The sequence below is a fragment of the Sinocyclocheilus rhinocerous genome, unplaced genomic scaffold (genome assembly GCF_001515625.1).
Source record: "Sinocyclocheilus rhinocerous isolate Xijiao unplaced genomic scaffold, SAMN03320098_v1.1 scaffold945, whole genome shotgun sequence".
Lineage (NCBI taxonomy): Eukaryota > Metazoa > Chordata > Actinopteri > Cypriniformes > Cyprinidae > Sinocyclocheilus > Sinocyclocheilus rhinocerous.
This window is the reverse complement of record NW_015629570.1, coordinates 1,188,522-1,216,106: the sequence shown is the minus strand read 5'-3', so window position 1 is coordinate 1,216,106 and position 27,585 is coordinate 1,188,522. Positions and strand designations below refer to the sequence as shown.

The 27,585-nt window shown below is 36.5% G+C and overlaps 1 protein-coding gene across 1 annotated transcript in view; it reads right to left on the bottom strand.

The window, feature by feature from the left end:
• Window positions 1–27,585, bottom strand: part of zranb3 (zinc finger, RAN-binding domain containing 3) — a 54,311-nt gene that overhangs the window by 21,853 nt on the left and 4,873 nt on the right. The window contains exons 3-12 of the mRNA XM_016551442.1: window positions 25,263–25,348; window positions 22,833–23,004; window positions 19,899–20,015; window positions 16,262–16,381; window positions 13,322–13,441; window positions 10,495–10,674; window positions 10,042–10,206; window positions 7,745–8,153; window positions 4,671–4,910; window positions 2,662–2,768 (exon numbers count right to left, since the gene is read on the bottom strand). Coding sequence (XP_016406928.1) covers window positions 2,662–2,768; window positions 4,671–4,910; window positions 7,745–8,153; window positions 10,042–10,206; window positions 10,495–10,674; window positions 13,322–13,441; window positions 16,262–16,381; window positions 19,899–20,015; window positions 22,833–23,004; window positions 25,263–25,348 — 1,716 coding nt within the window. The remainder of the gene's footprint in view (window positions 1–2,661; window positions 2,769–4,670; window positions 4,911–7,744; window positions 8,154–10,041; window positions 10,207–10,494; window positions 10,675–13,321; window positions 13,442–16,261; window positions 16,382–19,898; window positions 20,016–22,832; window positions 23,005–25,262; window positions 25,349–27,585) is intronic.

The window sequence follows — 27,585 nt, the reverse complement described above, 5'->3', positions numbered from 1 at the left end:
CACATCAGTTCGCATACAGAACCAATAGGTCCACAGAAGATGCCATTGCTACTGCCCTGCACACAGCATTGCTCCACCTGGAGCACCAAGGCAGCTATGTGAGGATGCTTTTTATTGACTACAGTTCAACGTTCAACACAGTCCTCCCTGACAGGTTGGTAGCTAAACTGCTGGACTTAGGTCGCTCTCCATCTATCTGTCACTGGATTAAGGACTTTCTGACTAACCGCCCTCAGACGGTTAGGTTAGGCTCCCATTTCTCCTTCACCTTAACTCTGAGTACAGGTGCTCCACAGGGCTGCGTGTTGAGTTCACTTCTCTACGTCCTTTATACTCATGACTGTACTTCAATCCATCCTACCAACACCATCATCAAATTCGCAGATGACACGACCGTAGTTGGACTCATTGCGGGAGGAGATGAAACAGCTTACAGAGATGAAATTCAGAGACTGATAGAATGGTGCATGGCAAATAACCTGGCTCTGAATGCTTCTAAAACCAAAGAGCTCATCATTGACTTCCGAAAGCACAACACAAGCCTTACACCATTGCACATAAGCGGGGTCTACGTAAGAGGGTTCCGGCCTTCAGATTCTTGGGCATGAACATCGCTGAGAATCTTTCCTGGAGCACAAACACTTCAGCAGCGGTCAAAAAAGCACAGCAGCGACTCTATTTCTTGAGGACACGGAGGAAGAACCATCTACAAGAGCAGCTGCTAGTGTCTTTCTATTGCTGTGCCATTGAAAGTGTGATAACTTACTGCATCTCTACGTGGTACGCCAGCAACTCAGCGGCAGACAAGAAAGCTCTCCAGTGGGTGATCAATTCGGCACAAAAAATCATTGGCTGTCCTCTGCCTTCCTTAAAAGAACTTTACACTGCACACTGCCTTGGAAGGGCAGCAAACATTTTAAAGGATCGCTTCCATCCAGGACATCATTTGTTTGAATTGCTGCCCTCTGGTAAACGTTTTAGGTCCATCAAATCACGGACCAATAGACTTAAGAACAGCTTTTACCCCAGCGCTATACGGGAGCTGAACGCTGTAAGCATACACACACAACACACACACATGAAAAATGAGAAATGCACCAATCTGATGGGGCATCTTATATCTCAACCGACACAGGTTAACAACACCCTCTGTATACCTCTGTGTGTGTCTATTTAGTACAAGTTTACATCTTATATTATTCAGTTTGTGTTTGTGTGTATATTCTGTTGCACTTACCTCTCTTTTATTGTGTGCAACATCATGCAGCACTTTTCTGCCCAACGTGCAATATTTCTGTGCAATATCTGACTGTTCGTTTTGCTGTTACTGTTTATTATTTAAATTAGATGTTTAGCTTGCACTAATTTATGGGTGATTGCACTGTACGGATTGCTCTAATTTCGCTGTACTTTTAGTATAGTGACAATAAAAGAATCTTGAATCTTGAATATACTGTATATATGAAGAGTTTGGTTCCAAAACGCTATAAATCCATTTCGATTAATTTGTGCAAAAATGTTCAAATGTTCAAACAGGTTCATCAATGCCGTCAAAATTATTCAGTTTTTTAGGGCTGCACGATAAATCGCATGCGATTTTCATGCGCATCTCATCAGTAAAGCCGGTTCTGTGATTAGTAGTAAATCTCCATCACGTGCTTTCAGATGTATCGCATTCTGCAGAGAAGGGAGACTAGCGTTTGTCGTGGTTTGGAAAGATAAGGAGAAAACATGACAGAATAACACGCCGGATATCGCAATTTGTGTAAAATTAAAAATTGACTTTTCAATACAGACCAGATACAATACTGATTTTGGCGGGAACTCAAAATTTTATCGTTTATCGCGTTTTGGAACCAAACTATGAATATACATAACTACAAACTAAACATAACTATGAATACAATGTATATAAATATAATTTACCAATATAGTGAATATACCAGTATAGTAGTAAATATACCAATATAGTGAATACACGCCAAGTATAAATCTCTTGGCTCAATCCTTACTAGTAAAGCCAGCTAGTTAATCTAATTTCTTTTCTGCAGTGCTTTAAAGGGGATGATTTAAGCTCAACTGTTAGTTCAAACTGTTGGTTCAAACTCTGAATTCAACCCAAGTACAGTCATTTTTTTCAGTAAAAGAACTGAATCAAACACTTGATTCGATTCACTGAAACACACGATTCATTAGAACTCATTCACAGAAATAAGGTGCCATTTTGATGGCAAGATACGCTATTAAAACTCACAATGCTCAGGAAATGTCAAGAGTCAAATAAAATGCGAATAAAATGCTTTATCGCAACATTTGTGATGTTTGCCGGCAAAATCATCGTAAATATAACATGAATATTGAATATACTGCAGCTGCTTGGGTTTCTAAAGCCCGGTTCACACCACACCAGAGTCCACACCACAGCTATAACGATAAAGGCACAGAGAAATTATATCGTTGGAATCATTTTCAGAACGATTTTTTCCAGCTGATGATTGATAAAAACATTGACACCCAATCAGAATCCATCCTGCTGTCACGAGCTGGCGAATTTAAAGCAGCAGACGAGCGTGCGCTTACAGATGATATTGTTCGCTGGTGTGGACGCTAATATCTTTATAGTTATCGTTCTTGGTGTGAACGGGGCTTAACACTGTATACCTTGTCGTAGATGTAGATCCTGTCGGTGTTTTTGCTGGCACAGAACTTCAGAGAGTCGTACACGGGAACGGAGTCATCCGACTCCTTTTGAATGTGAATGTCATTAGCTATCGGAGAGAGAGAGAAAGAGAGACATGATGGGAAAGTCGGAGTGACTAATAGGAGAAGAAAAAAAGAGAGCAGGGCAATGAGAGGACGAGAGGAGCGGATGATCATTTTGCTCCTGATGAAGGTCAGGTGGCGCAAGCGCTAACGAACGCTGGAATGCAGCAGGTATGCCGTGACCTCAAACGATCCCGCCATTCGGAGAAATCGGATTCGTCCGGATTTCGTCCCACAGAGCTGTTCTACATTCATTTGGGTCAGGCTCGCTGCAAAGACGCCCCACGAGGCTTAGTTACCAGAACCCTACTGCGGTCTAAAATAGCCGAGCCGTCGCCGGCTGGCCAATCACAACGTGTTATTAAAGAGCCATTATGCTTACTGTATGCTGCTGGGAAGCTGGGATTCTGTGCGTGTGTGTCGTAAAGGTGGGCGTTAAGACAAACCCTGCAGTGTCTGAAAATTGCACTCTTTATAAGAAAGGTGAACGCTCGTCGATTCTCTGGCTTTGAAATGGCCTGTTATTATCCATATTTCACGCAGACGTGCTCTTAGCTGCGGTGACGCAACTGTGAAATTGTTCTTAGAAGGTAATTTTGATCATCGAGGGCTGACGTTTTCTCTTAAAGAACGCAGCGGGAGATATTTCGCAAAAGGGGCAAGTTGCTCTTTGCTGCTTTTCAGATTCAATGACACCGAAATTTCACGTCTTGTAACTTGTAACTTTATAAAAAAAGAAAACTTTGACAAAAAGAAAGTCGTTCAGGTTTGAAGGTCTGTCTTGGAGTTTATGTATAATTATATTACTTGAATAATCTCCAGCTTTTATTGCAATTTGTATTAATTTCTTTTAAATAATAATATTTTTTAAATATAAAATATTAAATAATAACTGTTAAATGACACATATAAATATATAAAAAATAAAATTGTATTATTTATTAAAAAAGTAAGCATTTTAAAAATAATATAAAAGATTGATAAATATACAAATAAAATTATGAATATATTTAAAATATATTTTTAATAATATAAAATATTAAATAATAACTGTTAAATTACACATGAATTATATATAAAATAAGATTTATATTATTTTTTAAATGATTACTTTTTAAATAAAAAATACAAAGATTAATAAATATACAAATACAATTATGAATATATTTTAAATATTTTTTTAAATAATATAAAATATTAAATTATAACTGTTAAATTACACAAATTATATATGAAATAAAATTTTAGTTATTTTATTAAAAAATGAATCATTTTAAAAATAATATTAAAGATTAAATATACACAAAAATTATGAATATATTTTAAACATAAATACATTTTATTATTTACAAAAATATGTTTCTGTATTATTGGTGCTGAAATATCTCGTAAATGTCTCATAAATAATTGCTTTCGTAGTATGGAAAAAAAAATTAGCTTGAACATTCAGCAAAACTTCGACAAAACAAAAAAGTCACACAAGTTCTAAGGCGAAAATTACAGGAATATCAAATATCGGTAAAAAAAGGCAGACAGTTATCAGCTTTTACAGTACATAAACCGATAACTGCTTGATAACGTTTTTTTGACTGATATCCAATATTGCTTGCTTATTTGATTTTATTTGTATTTTAATATTTAATGTATTCAAAGGAATTTATTTAGTTTATTTTTTTATTAAATTATTATTCCACGCAATATTCTATATAATAATAAACTGACTGTTCACTTTCAGAAGTTAGTGACGAGTGCTTCAGTTATTTGACACTTAAAAACAATCAGTATCACTCATAAACAATATCGGTTGATCTAAAGTAAATGACAAGAATTGACATTTTAGGGAGAATTATTCCCTTAACATCTGAGTGAAAATTCCTGAACGTGGCGGGAGTGTGTTTGGAACAGACCTGGATCACCGCTGGAGAGAGTTTGTGAGCTGAACTCATTCTTTCGTTGCATTTCTTGAGATTCATCCACGTGTGTTTCTGCCACATCCGGACTGGCCTGTAGGTTTGGACGTGTGTGTGGAGTTTGTGGGGTGCTGGGGGTGGCTGGTTCGTTTTCTTGATCTGAATCAGAGATGCAGATGGTAGTGAGCGACGAGGAGGATGAGGGGTGATCCGGTAATGATGAAGATGTGCTGGGAGCTAACAGAGAGAGAGAGAGAGACATAGAAGATGAGTTGCATCTATAGGGTCAACCTCGGTCCGCTGTTTTAAACCATACGTCAGTTCTGTTTCAGCTTGATCGTCACATTTTACAGCACAAAACTAGTAAATTGTATTTACAAATGTATTATATTTAAATATAAATAGAATCCAAAATAAATATAATATGTCTTTACAATATCTAAAGCAGGCCGGTCACCTTCAGGAGTTCATTGTAACTGCATGGAAAAGAGCGACCAGGACATTATTTGCAATTTCTCTTTTTGCGAGCATCAAAAACGGCATGGGAGTGAGTAAATGTTTCAATTTTCCTTTCATTTCTTGAACTAGTCTTTAATGTGGGCCACAGAGGGCCGTCACAGTTCTCTGCAGTCGTCTGACGGGAAGCAGCTCACCGAGCGAGGAACAGATGCTGTCTGTTTTGCGTTTGACTGATTTCCTTCCCTCAGACCAGACAAAAAAAAAACAACAACTAATCATTATGCAAGTCCCCCCCCCCTCACTTCAAATTTACCATAACAGCATCTATGACCAAGGATTTATAAATATCTTGGGCAAATAGCTAAATGCTTTACATTGAAAAAAGATCCTCTTCTTTTCTGTAATTTTTTTTTTTTTTAAATGACAAAGAAAGGCTGTTGTTGTAAATAAGAATGCGTTTTTAAGTGACTTGCCTTGTTAAATAAAGGCTAAATTGAAAAAAGAAAAACCTAATGCATGATGGGAGTTTCCGGAGGACTAAAGTGAAGTTTTGAAAGCATAAACACCTCGAGTTGTGTAAATATGCTCTCTTTGCCCATGACAGCGTTTCAATCAAAATTCTTGGTGTCTGATTTTGCGAGTCTGGAAGCTGCTTGGTTTCTCTCAGAAGTGAAGTCTTGACACGCCGTCGCTGTGGTTTTCACTCATGCTTTGAGGGGTGAATGTTGACGTGATGGAGACGCAGCACCGCATGTTTGTTTTACACTTCAAATTAATCAGATATGTGCTGCAAGTATCTGATCTACAGTCATGTGATCGTTTTCTGTGTCTGCAAGCAACTGCTGTATTTTAACAACGATGCTGTACTGTATGTGAGAGCCATCTGCATTTCTAAGCAGTTTAGTCACTCACATGACCTAGGTTTTCTATGCTTTATTATGTTTTAGTTGACAATTAATTTAATAAAGTTTTACAGTTACTTACAGTTATTACACAATATGTGACGGTGACCTACCACCATAAAGACCTTTCTGCCATAGAAACGCCACTCAAAAAAACAACGACATAGAAACATGCTAAATAGGGCTGTGAATCTTTGGGTAGACAGCGAATCGATTCGATTCACGATTCATAGGTTTTCGATTCGATTCAAGAACGATTTTTGCAAACTCAGAACGATTCGATTCGATTCGATTCACAATTAAATTCGATTCGATTCTGCATTCTTTAAGTGCATTCACAGGATTATTTAAATGCTTCCCCTAAATTCTTTAAATGCTTAGTCAGGGGGCAAATTACACAGCAGCCTTCATGATTAGAGAACCATAGGTTAGAGAAAAACAAAAAACACCTTTGTCCATTGTTAGATGCTAGTTTAATGATGGTATGGCATGACATGGCATATGTAGAAATGTATGTAAGCCAATATTTTAAAAAATTTTCATTATCATCATCATCATTATTATTAACAGTTCTCAAGTTCATTATATGATAAAAGAGCAGCAAGATCCTTTTGCTAAATTTTTTGCATTTTTTTGTGTTCCGAGGAGGAAAAAGTCATGTAGATTTGAATTGATATGAGGACGAATAAATGATCTCGTTTAGGTGAACTACTCCTTTAAAGAACAAAGAAAACACATCCGTTGCCGGTACTTAAGAAAACCTGGTACCGTAACATTTTCATTTTTTTAGTACCGACTTGGTACCGAAATACCGGGTCTTCTGACAACACTAGAACACACACATATATTATGTAAACAAAACGTTTATTTTGTATGCGATTAATCGTTTGATAGCACTAATATATACAGTGTATATATACTGTATATGTATAAAATATATTTACTTAAACTAGTACAAAATTTAGTTTAGAAAAATATATACATTTATTTATTTTATTTATTTACTAATAAATTTGTTATGATTCAAGTGCTGCTGTCATTAACACAAAAGACAAACCAAACCAAGACATTCTTAAATTGTTAAAATAGTTTAACTTCTCATTAAAACTAATATGCTACAAGCTTAAAAAATATATAATATATATATATAAAATATAGAAATATTATGCATTTAATAAAAAGTAAATTATTTTTTTTAATTAAAATTCATTTTATTTTTTATTAAATTACATTTAGTCCATACATAAAATATATAATAATATATATTAAAATGTTTGATTAATATATAAATATTATACATTTAAAAATCTAATTTAATTATTTCATTTTATTATTTTACAGTTAAAAAATGTGAACTAGATGTCACCACTGATTTCAGACTTTTAGACCCCATTATAAGTTAAGAAAATGTGCCATAACTGCGATAATGTCGGGATGTTGCTAAGCTGTTTTGAATAGTTTTAGCATATTGTGATTGCCAAGGGTTTTGCTAAGTGCTTGCTTAGTTTTCCTAAGCAGTTTTGAGTTAAATCAAGTTAAATAATGGCTCAGTCTGAATTTTAACAGCACAAGTCCTCAACAAGCCACATGATTTCAAGGCGTAGGACGGACAGTGCGAAACGAGATTCATGCATAAGTTTGCTCAAATACAGGATGCTGACATTAGTAAAAACACAATTTTAGACAATTGTTTGTGTGTGTAGATTTCACCTTTTTGTGCATTTCGTGGACTTTCACACATCTCGCAGTGTAGCAGCAATCCGCTGTTGGAGAATGTACATGCCGAACAGTTCCACTTCTGAGTGTGGCGCGGAGCCTGCAGTCCCGACGAGAGTCTTCGGGGGGCGCACAAGGACGACAGTGGGCTCTTCTTACCCCCATGTCGTGACGAGGGGCTAACCTGCCTAAACCGCTTCACCTGCGGAGAAAAGTCCTCCCCCTGGTCGGCCTTCAAATCAGAGCTCTGGATCTCCGGGGTCCGAACAGGCTCCGCCCCCTCAGGTAATTGGGCGAGAGGAGATCCGTCGGAGAGTGAATCCCCGGTTCGTTTCCTCTTCTTTTCTTTGTTCACAGAGGGGGAAAAAAACGATCGGATGTCGTGCTGCTTTTCCCTTTCAAACTGTGGCGGATGGGAAGAAAAAGAACAATTTTTGTGACACACAAAGTGTTTGAGGCTAAGAAACTTCATCTCATGACAGCAAAGTGATGAAACCAAAGACACTTCAGAGAGAAAAGCACTTTGTGCGGTTCAGGTTTCCACGACTGAAAGGTGGGAAGCCTTGTCGTGTTTAGGAATGCCAAAAGTACCAGTTCTGTCACTAGCAATGATAAATCAATCAAGAAAAAAAAATTATGAAGTAGTAATTTCATTTGCTATAATGAAAACAACTAATTTTACTGCTGTTCGATGTTGTTTTAGTGTTTTAATTGTCAATTTGCCTGTATATATTTGAATTTTTGCATATAGCATATTAGGGATGCACCAAATATTCAACCTAAATTATTTGGCCGAAAATAGCCAAAAAAGCTCTTTCGGTGTTCAGCGAAAAGCAAATAAATTGTACCGAAAAATGACGTGACGCAATCAAATAGAGGCGTGCATTAATGCAGCAAACATTTCAGCAGTGTGGAAGCATTTAAAACTGTCTGAGAAAGACGCTAATATCATTACAAGCACCGACAGCCAGAGACTGTTTAGCACTACATCGCATGTTACTGTATGATGATTGAAATCGCAAAATGGCCTAAAACACTCAGTAAGTACATAAAACCAAATATTCAACCTAAATTATTTGGCCAAAAATAGCCAAAAAAGCTCTTTCGGTGTTCAGCGAAAAGCAAATAAATTGTACCGAAAAATGACGTGACGCAATCAAATAGAGGCGTGCACTAATGCAGCAAACATTTCAGCAGTGTGGAAGCATTTAAAACTGTCTGAGAAAGACGCTAATATCATGACAAGCACCGACAGCCAGAGACTGTTTAGCACTACATCGCATGTTACTGTATGATGATTGAAATCGCAAAATGGCCTAAAACAATTAGTAAATACATAAATAAACTGCAGAACGTTATGTTTTCAAATACACACACAAATTGCATGCATTCTGACAGCGCTGCACGAGCTCGCGGCGCTATCTGCTTGTTAGCCAGGGTTCAGAGTCCAAATCTGGGCTGAAACAGTGTTACTTGTCAGTTGCTCAGTAACATTTTTATGAATTTTTACAAGGCATGTGACAATGCGATACGTGTGACAAACGTCTTCGCAAATTCGTAATGAGAATCATTTATAAATCTGCTGTTGTCAACAAAAAGAAGCACTGAGGTCTTCCTGCAGGTTTCCGCCAAAATAAAAGCTGAAAAGAAGCAAGAACTCCAACATTTATAAATGCTTGTATTGGAATTTTACTGTTGTTCTGTGAAATACAATAAAAAAATAAGACAATAACAATAATTACAACAGCTCTGTTAATATTTTTTTTTAATAATATTTATAGTGTTCAAATTAGGATCCATAATATTTTCTAACGTTTTAAAAGAAGTCCCTTCTGCTCAGCAAGGCTGTTTATTTGTACAGTACAAAATACATGCCTGATTCAAGAAGGGGGTCTCAAAAATGGCCAAAAAATATAATTTTACTAACTTATTAATTTTAAGTTAAATTGTACTTTGTTGCTATAATGTTTGCTAGAATGTTAAAAAATGTTCAGTGTTAAGTAAATATTTTTAAATTTTTGTTTTGTAATTTATTTTGTCTTTGAAAAGCAAGACAAAACAGTAAAAAGCACATTTTGGCTATTTAATTTAAGCAATGGTGGAAAAAAATTGGAAAAATACATGGGGGAAAAAACACGGAAAACCATGCTCGTGTTTCATTTTGTTTGGCTTTGGCTTCAGGCAAGAATTTTCGTTTCGGTGCATCCCTATAGCATATTTGTTTTTGATATCATGACAACTGTAGTCGCATTTTATGTTTAATTTATAACAATAATGAAACGTTTACGTACATGAGAAAAGAAAATTCCATCCTTGTCGTCCTCTGAGTCACCTTTCATGGTGTCGCTTGGCGTCCATGCCTTAGCAAAGTTCAGAAAGTCCCATTTCTCTTCGTCTCCCACCTCAGCTTTCAAATACTCTTTCTTTCCGTTCAGAGCGCTGCCCGTAACCGTTTCCTGTCCAATATCATTTGTAAGAATCACAGAAAATGAAGGCACATTTTCCAAACAAGTCTCTCCAAAGTTTACAGTAGATATTGTGTTGCCACTTAATTTAGTCCCAAGACATTACATATTGATTATTTTAGAAGTACTTCGGCAAGTCTGGAAACTATGTTCGCACCAATTCAAAACTGTACATTTAAAGTAATCTATAAAAATGTTCACAAAATGACAGTGAAACTTTTTGAGTGCATCTATGAATACTGAAGGAGACATTTTTTCATTATCTGAAGGTTGAGCTACCTTTCTGTTTAACATGGTCCACATGACGGTGTCAAAGGTTCCTTTGGCGATGAGGTAGTGGATGTGTACCGTCGTGGTCTGCCCTATGCGATGTGCTCTGTCCTCTGCTTGTTTGATGTGTCCTGGGTTCCAGTAGAGTTCGGCAAAGACCACGTGAGATGCAGCCGTAAATGTCAGACCCTGAGCACAAGGAGATTCATCTGTTACATACAGTATGACAGCAATATTTGCATGTTAAGTTACTGAGGTTGACATGCTTGAGAGTGTTACAAGGTTGAGAAAAATAAAGAACAGTGAGATGTTACGATATTGAAGTTGTGTGAAACATAACGGACGGTGTCGTGATTAAACGTACCGTGTAACGTCTGAACCACATGCCATACGTTTATGATTGAGGTTTTACACGGTTGCGTGAAATGTTACGAACAACAGGTGTTACAAAGAAGAACAGTACAATGTAAATAATGTTGAATGTTACAAGACTGTGTGATGTATAAATTTATCAGGGGTTGAGGTGTTACAAAGTAAGATATATTTAAATTAGGTATGCACAATAATATCGAAATGTTATCGGAATTGACCGATAAAGGCTTAAATGTAAACATCGCCATCTGTCGATTAAAAAAAAAAAAAAAGTGCCAATATGTCTTGCCGATAAGACTAATAGCTCACATTTACTCAGGGTGTGATAGTGATAAAATCACGTCAGCAGTGTGTTCGTTCTTGAAGCAAACTTTTGTCTGAATGATGATTTGATTCACATTTTGGATTGCCGCATTTAATCTGAGAATGCACGTACACAACGACGCATCCGGTGTGCGAGAGAGTCAACACTTTCTAGTAGTGCAGCAGCGGCAGCCTCTTGGGCAGGACCCACCCGGGTCCTGATGCCTTACCGGATTTATTTACTTAGGGGGCACTGTTGGCCTCTTTATAATAAATAAAAGTAAAATAAACAAATAACATTAAGTTACTTGTGTTTCTGAATAAATAAAGCAGTATCAATGTCATAAAATCACGAGACTGTTTTGAGTCAGAAGCTATACCTTACATGAATAAAAATCCCAAACATGACACTTGTAAATTAAATAACTTAATATATACAGATTTATTAAGTAATACGTAATATTTTTCCAAATGGATTATGAAAACTTAAATAACAAGGAGCTCTAAAAGATTTTTAGAATTTTTTACAGCTCTTTTAATGTTAAATCTACAAATACATTTTTAAGGTTTCAACTGCATCTTCTGAGGATAAAAACAGCAGAGATTGATTTTATTAGTTATTTTCAAGGCTTTCAATGTACTCTCATTAAATAAAAAACTTTAATAATGTTTATTACTTCTAACAAATAAGTTTTTGTTCAAAACTAACCAAAATTAAAAATAATTTGTTTAGAATTTCCGCACAGGAGAGACTTGGTGTTGTTTCAAAAACAAAGCAAAATATATCGGCTATCGGCCAAAATGATTTGAAAAATATCGGCATATCGGATAGTGGCAAAATCTAATATGGTGCATCCCTAGTTTAAATAATAACAATGCGTTTACAAAGTTGTGTAAAGTGTAACAAATAATAGTACGGTGTTTACAAGGTTGAGTGTTACGAGGTTGTGACACTATATAGAAGAATGGTATACATCATATAGTATGACAGTAATATTTCATTTAATCGAAAAATGTAGTTATTGAGGTTGACACACTTGAGAGTGTTACAACAAGGTTGCGTGAGGAATAAAGAATAACACTATGATGTAACAAGATTGAGGTGTTATGAGGTTGTTTAAAACATTAAGGTCGAATGATGATTAAGTGTTTGAGATGCTACAAGGTATGTTTACAAGGTTGGGGTTTTATAAGGTTTTGTGAAATGTTACAAACAACAGTGTTTGAGAAGTATAAACGAACAGTTCAATGTTTACAAAGTACTAGTGTGATGAGGCTGTGTAGTTTATTACATCAGGGTGTTACAAGGTTGTGTGTCATACAAACAGGAACATTACAATGTTTGTGACGTTAAGATGTTAGAAGTCTGCTTTAAGTGTAAAGAAGAACAGTATAGAGCAGTATGATATATTCAATGTTTGGGAGCATTAACATTTCAGTGTTACGAGTTTGTAACGTACTACATAGAGGAATGTTACAATGTTAGCGAGTTGGAGATTTCACAAGGTTATGTCAAACAAAGTAACTTGTAATGAGTTAAAACTTGTTATAAGGTTAAGTGTTACAATGAATGAATGACAGAATTTTTTTTACAGTATTCAGTGTTACGAGGTTGTGAGACATACAGTATGGAGGTATGTTAAAATGATTATGAGGTTGACTGTTACATGGTCTTGTAGAGGAATGTTACAATGTTTATGAAGTGAAGATGTTACAAGGTTGTTTGAAGCATTTTCAACTTAGTGATTTTGAGCTTGAGTATTACGAGGTTGAGACGTACTATATAGAGGAATGTTAAAAATGATTACGAGGTTGACTGTTACGAGGTTATGTGATATATTTATGTAAATGAATGTTACAATGTTTACAAGGTGGAGATGTTACATGGTTGTTTGAAGCATTTTCAACTTAGAATGATTACTGTACAGTGGAATGTTACCAAAGTTTACGCAGCGGAGATGTTACAAGGCTGTATAAAGCATTTCAAAACATACTTATGATTACAATGTTGGGGTGTTACAAGCTTGCATGAAGCGTAAAGAAGAACAGAGTGGGTGTTACAAGAAATATGGATGTTACAAGGAACTATTACAAAGTCGTGTGGGGATTTACAAACAGCAGTACAATGCTCATAAGGTTGAGGTGTTACAAGATTGTTTACCTGTCCAGCTGCCTGTATACTTAGTATGGCCACACGCGTGTCTGGATCATTTTGAAAACGATGCACAAGTTGGATCCTCTCTGCAGATGGAACACTGCCATCGATGCGGATATAACTAGCCTGGAAAAGAGTGCGGAAAGAAGAGAGTCTAAAGTGAATTTAGGTTTTTAACATTTTCATTCTTTTATTTATGCGTAAAAGCTTTGTAATTAAGGCAAAAATTGCACCTTTAAATCAAAATCTCTTCCAACTGAAAGCATTGCGAGAAGTAACAAAACTCATAACCATTGACTGACGCAATAAAGACTGAGTTTTGCAGATCTGTGGTTGTTCAGAGAGCATTAATGCACTCAAGTCGAAACTTACTGCGAATGTGACACATCCAGAGTTGGCAGTTGGCAACTTTTTAGTGCGTTTCAAGTACGTTTTTGGCATTATCATCTTCCTACCATCATCTGACAGCTGTAAAACACAGGTGAAGCGGTGTACAACACCTTTCTCTTTCTGCCTCGCTCAACTTCAGAAATTATCGCACCCGTGTTAATTTTAGCTTCCCGCCTAACTTCCCATCTCTCGCTCGGGGTGCGAGGAGCGTGACAGGTGTGAGAACGTCGGAGCGTGTGCGATCACACCTGCTGGTGCGAGGCCCCCTCTTCCCCCATAAGATTCATAAGCACCAATTAACGGCAGGACAGATAAAAAAAGAAAAAGCCGAAGAAAATCTTCACAGTGTCTGGGATCAAACGTCTGGCCAGAGAGCAGCGAAACAAGAAAGTGAGAGAGAGATGGAGGAAAAGAGGGGGCTGGGAGCCAAAAAGAAGAGGAAATTGACAAAACAAGCTCTCATTAAAACAGTGAGACATCTGTGAAGACACCGTGTCGACAACCAGCCGCGCTCTTTAGGGTGCAAAGTGTTTTCAGCGTGCCGCTGTGTGAACAGGCACAAGAGGAATGAATCGTGGTAAAAGATGAATCAACAGCTCTGATGAAATGTCTGTTAGACAACAAAAATGGATTTGTCAAGTGATGCAATGCAAGTTTTGGGCCGATACCATTCAGAAGTGCACCGAAGTCTGAGTCACACCAAAGTTTATGATGAATTATTTAGACCTGGATCATAGAGTCAGTGAGGTGATTTTGAGAACCTGATCAGTAAGATTTTTGAAAGTCTGGTTTTGTGAAATGTACCAAATGATTTAATGTATAAATACGTCTGAATTTAAATAAACCATAGTTTTTATGTCCATACTGTTTCCATAATCTTAAAAATTAAATTAATTTCTATGACTTTTTTCAGGCCTGGAAATCACCTGATATTTCTTGGTAATTCCATGTTTTGTTTTGTTTTTTAATAATTAAATAAATATTATAAAATAGAATATATAATAAATATTAATATTTTTTCATGTATACATTTTTTAATATAAAGAAAAATTACTGAATCGTTTGATCCAGATTATAAAACCACTCAAAATAATTAGTTTATAAACCAGACTTTGAAATGAAGGAATTACTGAATTACTTGATACAAGTTCACAAAATCAGTCTGAATAATTCATTTACAAACCTGACTGATCAAGTTCTTGAACTCAACTCACTTTCTTTTCAAAGAAAAATGACTAAATCAGTTGATTCAGTTCACAAAACGAGTCTGAATGATTCATTTACAAACCAAATTGATCAGGTTCTCAAACTCAACTCACTTTTTACTGAAAGAAAAATTACTGAATCGTTTGATCCAGTTCACAAAATGAGTCTGAATAATTCATTTACAAACCTGACTGATCAGGTTCTCGAACGCAAATCACTTTTTACCGAAAGAAAAATTACTGAATCAGTTGATCCAGTTCACAAAATGAGTCTGAATAATTCATTTACAAACCTGACTGATCAGGTTCTCGAACGCAAATCACTTTTTACCGAAAGAAAAATTACTGAATCAGTTGATCCAGTTCACAAAATGAGTCTGAATAATTCATTTACAAACCTGACTGATCAGGTTCTCGAACGCAAATCACTTTTTACCGAAAGAAAAATTACTGAATCAGTTGATCCAGTTCACAAAATCAGTTAGATTGATTTGATTACAAACATACTGGGCTGCGTTTCCCAAAAGCATCGTAAGCTTAAGGACATCGTAGACCCATTGAAACCAATGGAGTTACGATCAACTTAGGCTTACGATGCTTTTTGGAAATGCAGCCCTGATCAGTTTCTCAAATTCAACTCTCTCAAAGATCCAACTCAAAAGAACCATTTATTTCATGAATTGGACATTGTTACTTCATGAAATGCTATCAAAGAGTTTAGGATGGATATCAAGAGGACTTCAGAAGACCTGAAATATAGCACACGAGTCGTATGGACTATTTTTATGATACTTTTATAAATCATTTTGAATCTTTCCAATGGCACAATATTCAATTTCTCAAATTTTGCTCATCAGAATGAAGAAAGTCATTCAGATTTTCAGCAACAGCGGTGAGTAAATGATGTCAATATTGACATTTTTGCATGAAAATTGTTTTTAATATAACTTTTAAACTAGTGGTTTATATACAGACACTCGCCTGATTGACAGCGAGACTCTGACCTATTCTTTTGCCATAAGAATGAACCAGTGCCCTACTGAGGGAATGTGTTAAAGCAAAGAATGAACTCTACCCAGGGAATCAACACGCTCTCCTTCACCTCCTTTAGTGCTGTCAAGCCCTTTCATTCTGTTTTTTTCCCTTTCACACAAACACTTTTTTGGCCTTATCTCGCATGCAGCTCACATACACAAAAACATCCACCTCTCTTTCTCTCTCTGAATGGGTCAGTGTGTGTGTGTTGGGACGGCGGTGTGACAGGCTTTGCTGCTGGCTGATTTAATGAACAGGGTTGAGGTGCTGACATACTTTTGCTTTCACTAGAGTCGCAGCGCACACACACACACACCTTGGCCTCGATGACAGCCTCGGTACACGCCTGCAGCATGCTGAGATGATGAGCAAAGACCAGAAACTTCAGCTGTTCGGTCTCCAACATCATCTTTATATAGTCCTTCACCGCTCCGGCCTGAGAGAGATGGAAAGAAAAAGAAGAAAATAGAGAACAATCATATCGTGATCCATCCAGAAAATGTCGTTTAGTTATTCTAACATTTAAAAAATTCGAACATTCTAAAAAGCCAAACATTCTAATATGGTACCAAATGAATTATAAAACGGAAAGTTTCAGATCTAACGTCTAAAAATTAGACACATGAAATTGGTTCTGAACGAATGCTACATTTGATACAAATGGTCACAAACAACGTTATATATACATTAAAAAAATATATCTACATCTCATTTTATATTTTATATACACTACTTTTCAAAAGTTTGGAAATATAGAAGAAATAGAAGAGTTTTTTTGGTTTTGTTTTATTTTTTAAAGTCTCTTCTGCTCACCAAGGCTGCATTTATTTAATCAAAAATACAATAAAAACAGTAATATTGTGGAAATATTATAACAATTTAGAATTACTGTTTTCTATTTTAAAGGATTTTAAAATGTAATTTATTCCTGTGATGCAAAGCTGAATTTTCAGCATCATTACTCCAGCCTTCAGTGTCACATGATCCTTCAGAAATCATTCTAATACACTGATTTGCTGCTCATATTATTATTAATGTTGAAAACAGTTGTGCTGCTTAATAGTTTTGTGGAAACTAATAAACTAATGTGGAAACGTTTTATTCTTCGATAGATAGAAAGTTCAAAGCATTTATTTGAAAAAGAAATGATTTGTAGCATTACAAATGCATTTACTTTTGATCAATTCAATGTGCCTTTGCAGAATGTATTTCTTTAAAAACTCTATATTTTATTTTTATTATTATTATATTTTTACTATTTATTAATTAATTAATTTTTTTGGAAAGAAAACATTTTTTTGACTTGATCTTTTGGCCAGCAAGTTCCCTGGCAACCTTCCTAGTAGTTTTCTTCTGTAAAAATCTAGTCTATAAATGTACTTACTAATAAAACCCAAGTGTCTTTTATTATAGTGCTGTTGCTGGGCTTCATAACTGCAATCTGCCACGAGTGCTAATGCGATTTTACAACATTTAACAGTGTTGTTTCGCCACTTTAATCCCAAATCGCCTTTCATCCAGTGAGACCTGCTTTTCCATCTTCAAAAAAACCCAATAAAAACACGAACCTCCTCAAAATCCCTAAACTGCGAGATGAACTCGTCGGCTAACGCCCGTTATGGTTAGCGTAGTTGTTAAACGAACAGCATACCGAGTCATTTGCCGGAAGCCAGTCCTCTTTTCCTGAGTTTCAAAGCTGCTCTTGGGTTTCTCATTACTGAAGAGTTTTGCCTTTTTAATATCGCCTAATTGGCGCCCGAAACTGTCTGTGAAGGAGTGCGGAAGTTTTTTTTTTTTTACAGCCTCGAGTGTACGCGTGTGCGCGGTGGCTCCGATTCACTCATTTTCGCTTGGCAAAAACAGCGATTACAAAAAGCGACACCATTCCTGACACCGCACATTTCTGCCCTGAGAGAGAGAGGATATCGTCTCAGTGGCAAACAATAAATGAAAGAGCAGAGAGGACAAGAGCAGCGGGGACCAGAGCACACGGGTTTGACAAATTAAAAAACACACACTGCTTTCACACTCGTGCTGGTTTGATACACACGCTGGAAAGCTTCATTCAAGACGCACGCTGTGCTCAGGAGGACGATATTAAAGTGGTCGTAGCTTAAATCGTTCGAGAAGAAAGAACGTCTAAATCTCCCGACAGAATGAATAGTCTTGCTTTTTTACGACAAACCTGTGCAAAGTCGCTTTTTTTCTCTGAACTGTGATGTGAAAGCTCGTGTGAGTGATGCAAAAAGCCACGAAAGTCGCGGCAGGTCTCGTCTGGAGCTCATAAAACACCTTGTTAAGTGCGAGATCTGCAGGAAAAGATGTCGGCCGATCAAAAAGGTCAGAGTTAAGGTCGGCGCGACGGCAGTCCGGCCCTCCCGGAGCTCGTTCCCATGGCAATGCGGCGGTGTTTGATGTGGAGAACAGAAGGGCCGGTTGCCATGGTGGTCGTTAGCGGCGGTTTCACACTGTCCCTCATCGTTAGAGGACGGAAACTCGCCGCAGATGGCCGTTATTCTGATGGCATTCGGAGAAAGAGATGAAGTTGAAATGAGGGCTGGCTGGCTGACTTTTCTTTTACTCGGATGCTAGGGTGGATCTAGTACAGTAATGTTTTGGTTTACAGGAAGGGTTGTTGAGGTTTCAGAAGAGTTTAGGCTTATGATTTTTGCCTGATTGGTGAAAAAAAGAGACCAAAATTTTATAGTCTTGCTTTGAGGGACATGAGTCACATAGAGACTAGACTTTTCACCTAGCAACCACCCAGAACACCCTAGCAACATGTTAGAAACAACCTACAACACCTATCTATCTATCCATCTGTCTGTCTATCTACCCTTTCAGTAAACAATTAAACAAATTTCCATTACTAAAAATTACGTAAACATTTTTTAAAAGTAATTGCTATTATTTTTAATAGTGATTTTCAGTATTTTAATATAAAAAATACAATATATAAATACATTTATATATGTATAAAAAATTACTAAAAATAAAAAAATATGTTTAAATGAAAAATTAACAGACATTGAAGGTACTATAACAATTACTACCATGATGCATACATACTTTGAAATGTAAATGTCATATTTTTCCCATTACAGTAATGTGAAATGGAGAGAAATGTGCTTTTTGTAATAAAAATAAAAAATCTAAATAAAAATATATAAATAAAAAAATTGTCTGGTTCCAAACCAGTGGTATTTTTAGTATCAAGTTATTTTTATTAATATTTTGAAACAGTTTTTATTTTTCTATTTTCATTTTAGTTAAGGTTTTAGTAATTTATTTGTTATTTTAGCAGTGTTTTTTTTTTATATGTCTATATTCTAGTATATTTTGAAGTACATCAAGTAAAACATTTTATTTCAGCTAATTGCCAAGGCAAGATTTCTCATTTAAATTATTTATTTTATTATTTTTATTATTATTATTATTATTATTATATATAAATGTTTTTGTTTTAAGTTGACATTTATTTTAAGCAACAAAAATGTGTGTGTGTGTGTGTGTGGTCTTGTCTTATGCTTTTAGTCTTAAACTAAAATAACCCTGTTCTAAACACAGGCTTAATTATCTATATGTAAAAAATAATTCCTTATGTTTTTTCATATGTTCATATGTTCATTTTCAAATGTTTCTCAGATATGTTCAGGACAGGTTTCATGAGATTCACACATTTAAAAAAAAAAAAAAAAAATGTTGGTAACCGATATGGTCGATTTATCCCCTTTTTCTAAATTTGCTTCAGTCTTAAACTAGTACACTGAAAAGAGTATTTGAGACCCAAAGGAACACAAAACTCATATACAACCCAGTAAAAAAGAAAAAGAAAAAAAAAAAAGGAAGTACACAGAAATTCCCACAGCATCAAGATCTACAGCCATTTTAGACAATTAGGGCGACGTGAAATGAGAAATAAACATCTTGAGGATTTTGCACACACTCTTTACCTTGGCAATGGCGGTCTGCTTATACATGTGTGTGATGAGACTCATCACCTCCACAAACTGATTCTCACTCTCAGAGCTCATCAGTTTCTCCCACTGCTCAAAACTAGCACTCGCTTCCTGTGAGAAAGAGAGAAAGTGAATCCATAAAGGGCAGCACAATTAATGATATCGTAAACTGTCCTACTTTCCCTGTGTTTGGCAAAAAGCAGCAAGAAAAACAGACAATAAAGAAGGATGAAGTGTGAACGAGAGAAAGTGAGGGGTAGAGGGAGCGAGAGGAAGGAGACACAATTCCCTGAAGTTGCAGAACGACTCCTTGGGTCATGTGACCTGCCCAATTATAGCGCTACAGTGACAGCAGCAGTGGAAGATGGAAACACACCGTACCGGCGCTATAAATCTCCTGCGGGCACACACACACACACACACACACAGAGTCCTGCTCTGCCCCTAAAACAAATGCAGATCCGCCTGCACTACCCGAGAGGTGCTGCCAGGGTTTGGACATCAGACTGATAGGAAGTCAAGCAGTGAATGAAGGAAACGGAGCGCGAGAAAGACACACAACCATTATTCAGCCCAGAGCTCCTTTATATGCTTCACAATGTATAACATAACACTGATAATGAGGTGACAAATGTAAAGAGAGTGAGATAGATAGATATAGATAGATACTAATTACCGGTTTGACGATAAATCATGATAAAATTCCCCACGGTTAGTATTACCATTTCATCTTTTAATTATCATTAAAACCTTATTAGATTACCGCGATTTGAACCACTCCTGATAAATAAATACTGTCCATCATAAAGCACAGTTTTAAGTAACAGTCTCACGTACGCACAGCAGCAGAGGGTCACTATAATCGTGATAAGAAATTTTCATACCGTTACATACCTAATAGATGGATAAATGGATGGATAGATACTGTATAGATAGATAGATAGACTAGACAGAGACGGATACTGTAGATAGACAAACAGATACTACGTAGCAACAGACTGATAGATTGTATAGATTAACAGATTTTTGTAGTGTAAATATTAATATAAACATTAAAAACATGAATCTTTTCACATTTTCAAACAGCTGTATTATCATTTAAACCTAAAATTGTGGAAGAAATCATTTAAAACAAATAATTTCTATGCTTATTGTCATTATTTGTGCTTTTTTTTTCTTCTTGTTTTTACAGCATATTCTGACCTGTGAAATATTTTGCGCTGTATTTTATGAAAGGTGCAATTAAATATATACGTTTTTGTAATACAAAAAACTTCCACTCAACTCATTTAGCTGTACTTCATTCCGTTTGTTTCACATCTAGACAAACCGAAACCCAACCAACCGTCAACACACAGAACAACAAACGCCTTTCCTAACCAAAACAACCAGAAACAAACTGAAGTTTGTAAATAAACTCACGCTAGCTTTGCCGAACGTCTAGCGCGTTTGTAAATATAAACGTGTAAATTGGGCAGTGAGGGTCAGCAAGCGAGTCGCGGGTTTGCTCCGCCCAACCGTTCGTTAAAACGCAGGTCGTTCATTTTAAAAGTGATCTGGTGAGATTTGGGTTATAGTGAAAGAACATCTGTCCCCTGGACCGCTGTGTGTAAACTAGTTAGACAGAGAGCGTGTGAGTGTGTGTGCTGACAGCAGATGATTTATGAGGTCCTACAGCAGGTGAGCTGCTCTTTGTGTTTCTGAAATCTGACACACACACACACACACACACACACTCAAAACTTGCTGTACAAGCACTCCTGCCCACACACACTCATTACTTGGAGAGAGAGACAGCCAGACGAAATAATCGCAAGGAAAACGAGAGCCTGCAAGATTCATAGAGGGGAAAAAAATGGCTTTATCTTCAGACAGACTGAAGGCTACTCACACATTGCTGCCCTGGTCCACAGAAAGTTCACTTGAAAATGAAATAACGGGAGGAACGAGCACCTCTGACATTTTTTCTTTTTCTTTTTAGACGACACAGCAATTATAAGCCGAGTCTCGCTAAACGCGACGGCTCGGAACAGAATGTGATGATTACTAACGTCCATTCCTTTCTGAATAACATGCTGGCAGCTCGCTCGGCTGCCAAATGGGGAAAAAAAAGATGTGGAAATAAAAGAGAGTGATCAGAGACAAGTGAGATGAAATGATAATTTGTGTTAATCGGATACTATTGCCTAGCAACAGGCACGGGGCGGTTGTACTGGGGTAAATCACTATATTTAACTGCTTTTGTTCTGTTAGTTCAGAACAAGTGATGGGGAAAAAGGTGTAAAGAGGAGAGAGAAATAGAAAATACAGAAAACTTACTTGGAGAGGATCATATCGATGCCATTTATAACAAGAAACTGCTAATTAGAAGGTTTTCCCTTCTAAGTATTAATTTAATTTAATTTAATTACTAGTAAAATGAATTTAATAAATTAAATATTGATTTTTTTTATGCAAGCTTTCTTATTTTTAGATTAATTAATGTATTAATTGAATTGCTAGTAAAATTAATGTAGAAATAAAAAAATATCAATATATAAATTAGAATTATTTTCATGTAATCATTAGTGTTTTTTTTGTGTTTTATTCAAGTATTTTTATTTAACTTTTTTATTTTTCAATTTTACGGTGTTTTACAGTATTGTTGATTTACTGAAATGAATGAATGAATGTAAAAAATCCACTTGTAAATTGTCAAAATACTTGTTTTTGTAATCATTATTGTTTTTAAGTATTTTTTATATAGAATTATTATTGATCAACAATGTAATAATTTGCTATAATAATAATAATACTAATAAATAATAAAGTAAACCACTGTGTTAGCATGGTACATTTAAAAAAATAAATAAATAAACGGTACTGACCATGGTAACCATATGCTTATATTCTGAACTGTGAAGCTGCTTGGAAACGTTCACAGCATATCTTGGCAGCATCTTTGGGAAGGTCGAAGGGAATTTGTTGGCGTATTTTGGGTGGTAGTTGAGTCAGCACCTGATTTTTGAGTCTACGAATCATAATCTTGCTCAGACGCTGGTGTAACTCGTCTAAATGAGATGCTCCGCGACAGTCCCACTGCCGTCTGGCCCCGAAAAACCTGCACAAGAAAACAGACATTTCACTCATTCATAAAACACACTTCTGCTGTATATCTTCCTCATTTCACCAAAATCCTCAGCTATTTCACCTATTATCATTGTAATGAGACCTTTTCTGTCTTAAATGTGTGTGTGCATGTGTGAGAGATTTAATTATGATTGTTTTATATTTACTGCCGCATATACGAATGATTGACAGGAATCTGTGCGCTTTCTAGTCTTTTCCTCTGTAGATTAATTTGTACTCGGAGACCCTTGTGTGAATCGCTGTCGTTTCATTTCTCTGCTGTATATTTGATAAGAAGAACACAGGAACAAAACTCCTCTCAGATGTTCTGAACACCACTCATCTTCATGACACAACTCATATCTGAGCTTCACATTAATGCTGCCGCTACACACACACAAGCAAATTAGCTCTGCACCAAACCCTAGTCAGCTGTCTACCTAGAAAGCATTCTAAGGGATTATAGACTTGTGTTACGAATGTAAAATGTATATTTAATAGAGTAAATAATCCCAGAATGCATTGCAATGAGCTTAGTGGGGGGAAAAAGATGGCGGACAAGCAAATTTCATGAAATACTGAAAAATATCAATGAAAATGCTTCAATATAATAAAAATGTTACTATTTCACACAATATTTGTGTGTGAATATCAGGAATTTTCGACATGGAAAATAGAAAACTGCAGAGAAATCTGCTCTGCTTGTAAGAATGCTTTTTACGAATATTTTGCACAATTTCATTCTGCTTGTAAGAATGGGTTTGCAAACCATTTGCAGAAAAAATTTGCTCTGCTCATAAGAATGGTTTTGCGAACAATTTGCAGACAAATTCGTTCTGCTTGTTAGTTTTTTTTTTTTTCGAACAATTCGAGAAATTCGCTCTGCTTATAAGAATGGTTTTTGCGAACAATTTGCAACGAAATTTGCTCTGCTTGTAAGAGTGTTTTACAAACATTTTATACAATTTCATTCTGCTTATAAGAATGGGTTTGCGAACCATTTGCAGAAAAAATTGCTCTGCTTATAAGAATGTGTTTACGAACATTTTGCACAAATTCGCTCTACTTTGTAAGGTTTTGCGGAGAAATTCACCCTGCTTGTAAGAATGTTTTTTGTGAACAATTTGCAGACAATTTGCTCCCAAGAATGGTTTTACGAACATTTTGCATAAATTTGATCTGCTCATGATAATGGTTTTGCGAACTATTTGCAGACATTTGCAGTGCTCCTAAGAATTGTTTTATGAACGTTTTTCACAAATTCATTCCGCATGTCAGGATGCTGAGAAATTTGCTTTGCTCGTAAGAATGGTTTTACAAAAAATATTTCTTTGTATTTCTCCCAGCATCTAAAATGACAACTTCCTCAAGTTGCCTGAGGAATAAATAACAATAACAAAACAGTAACGCTAAATAAAGAAATTAGTGCAAAACAACTTGGCTTAGTCTTCTAATTAAATAAATATAGCAATTTTTAGTGTTAAACTTTTGTATGTACTTAAACTGCTTGCCATTGATGCTTTTTATTAAATTGACATTTGCATGCTGTATTGTACATTAATGGCTCGTTTCCACTGAGCGGTACGGTAGAGTTCAGTTCAGTACAGTACGATTCGGTACGGGCAATCCTGATCAGGCTTGCGTTTCCACTACCAATAGTACCCTTCTTGATAGGCGTGGTGTAGGCTATGCCGGAAAGTAGCGATCGACAATGAACCGCGACAATAAGCACAACTCTGCCTCTTTTTGTTAAATGTAAGTTTTAATAAACAATAATAGCCATTATAAAAGTATAAGTACAAAGTATAAGAGGCGGTTTTTGGGCAATGACGTTTCACAAGTCCACAAGAACGCATATTCAGAAACGGCTGTTGTCTGTGTGAAAATATAAAATTATAAAATACACGGTTATATTTTTTTGTGTTTGCGCACTCTGATGTAAATAAGCCCAACACTCATGGACAGCAGAGCGGAACGAGTGAAGGACGCTTTATCCTCTTGTATCACGCAAAAGTGACGATTCTAGTCAACCAATCAACGTTCTGCGGTGAGTTTAGCTCCACCCTTTTGGTACCCTTTGCTGTGCTAGGTACCCCAACGGAAGGGTACCAAAAAAGTGGTACGGTTCGCTATTTTGGTACCATTCACAACGTCTGACAGTGGAAATGGACATAATTGCGTACCGTACTGTACTGTACCGTACCGAACTGTACCGCTCAGTGGAAACGAGCCATAAAGAAGGGTTTTTACTTGTAGTGGCCGTTGCAGTCTTTTTTGGCGAAGTCGCTCCAGGTTCCAAATCTCCGTGGATACAAAGCATGGATTTGCATGAAGAGCTGAAAGAGAGATCAAGAGATCAAAGCATCGATCAGTGTGACATCATAAATGTCATATACAGAAACTAACTTTAAACTAGAAACTTCCAATGGCAACAAATAACTTTAAAAAGAGGGACACTTTTATAGTTCTGACCTTGGGCCTATGAAATCATGAGTTTATTGAAAATCGGTCAGCAGATTTCTGTTTATGGCTGGTGAAAACAAATACTCTGCTGATTAAATCGGGTATTAAGTTCATAAAATGCAAATGTGCTTCCTCTAAGAGAAAGTCTCACAGTGCACATTACGCACTCAGTATAAACTTAACAGCGGTTATCTTGATGAATTAAGAAAACACTTTGTGTCTTTCATAAGAAGTTCAGATAGATGTTTCAGAGGAATTAGAGAAGCAATAGAGGTTGAGACTCCCATAATACGCACACAAGAGTCATCTTGAGAGGTCTTTACGTATGTAATGATGTACATTTTGATAATGCTTTTGTCCGGTGAACGTTTTAAAGAAGGAAAATAGCAGCTCTCACAATGTGAAAGTGCACAGAACGTGGCATCCCTCAAAATGAAGCCTTTAGTATTTCCTGCATAATGTATTGGTCAATTAACTGACCATCACTGACGGGTAGATCTGCTATAAAAACTAGTGGGAGTAAACACAATATTTAATAAAACGTGAATAAAACAGAGGCTGTGAGGAGTGGAAGTACAGTCTGTTCAATGGGCTTCATTCATAAAACACGAGCAGAATGAATTTCATATCTAACATTTGGAAAACCATACATATTGAACTGAACGTAACACTTTACATAAAACGTAGTTTTTATGAACCATTTACTCAGAAATTCGGTCTGTTCTGTCTTTTTTTTTTTGTAACAGATTTCTTCTGCTCATTTGAATGGTTTTACAAATTATTTGTACATAGAATTCATTCTGTTCATAATGTTGTTTTTTTGAGAATTATTTGCACAAACAATTAGCTTGTAATGGCTTTTTGTTAATGATTTACATATGAATTTGTAATGTTCATCATGGTTTGTGAATGATTTGCACAAAGATTGGTTTTTAGGAATGGTTTTGTAAACAATTTGCAAAGAAATTTGCTCTGCTTGTAAGAATAGTTTTACGAACATCTTGCAGAAATTCGCTCCGCTTGTAAGAATGGTTTATTTGCATATGGAATTCCTAATGTTCGTAATGGTTTTGTGAACTATTTGCATTCAGAATCAGAATCAAAAAGAGCTTTATTGCCAAATATGTTTGCACACACAGGGAATTAGTTCTGGTGACAAGCTTTCAGTACACAGAGACAACAACACACAGATAATAAAAATGAACAAAAATTGTATGTACAGTTGTGGTATATAGATGGAATAGAATATAATTTACAAGGAATGGAATAAGGGTAGTAACAGTAGGGGAGAACATTTAACTATTCATGAGGTAGATTGCCTGGGGAAGAAACTTTTCTTGTGACTGGCTGTCCTGGTGTTCGGTGCTCTGTAGTGCCGACCAGATGGTAAGAGATCAAAAAGGAGATGGCTTGGACGTGAGGGATCCAGAGTGATTTTCTGAGCCATTTTTCTCACTCTGGAAGCTCCAGGTTGCTAAGACTGCACCAGACAGCCAGCTGCTCAACCTCGCTTCTATATGCAGACTCATCATCGTCCTGGATGAGGCCGATGACTGTAGTGTCATCTGCAAACTTCAGGAGCTTGACAGAGGGGTCAGTAGAGGTGCAGTCGTTGGTGTTGAGGGAGAAGAGCAGTGGGGAGAGAACACACCCCTGAGGAGCGCCAGTGCTGACGGTGCAGCCGTTTGATGTGAATTTACCAATTCTCACTAGCTGTTGCCTATCTGTCAGAAAACTGGTGATTCACTGACAGATAGAGCTAGGAACAGAGAGCTGGGTTAGTTTGGTCTGGAGGAGTGTTGGGATGATTGTATTGAAGGCCGAACTGAAGTCCACAAACAGGATCCTCACAGAAGTCCCTGGTTTGTCTAAATGTTGAAGGATATAATGCAGTCCCATGTTTACTGCATCATCCACAGACCTGTTTGCCCGGTAAGCAAACTGCAGGGGGTCCAGTAAGGGTCCAGTGATGTCCTTCAGATAAGCCAACATCAGTCTCTCAAACGACTTCATGACCACAGGTCTGTAGTCATTCAGTCCTGTGATTTTGGGTTTCTTTGGGATGGGGATGATGGTGGAGCGTTTGAAGCAGGCAGGGACTTCGCACAGC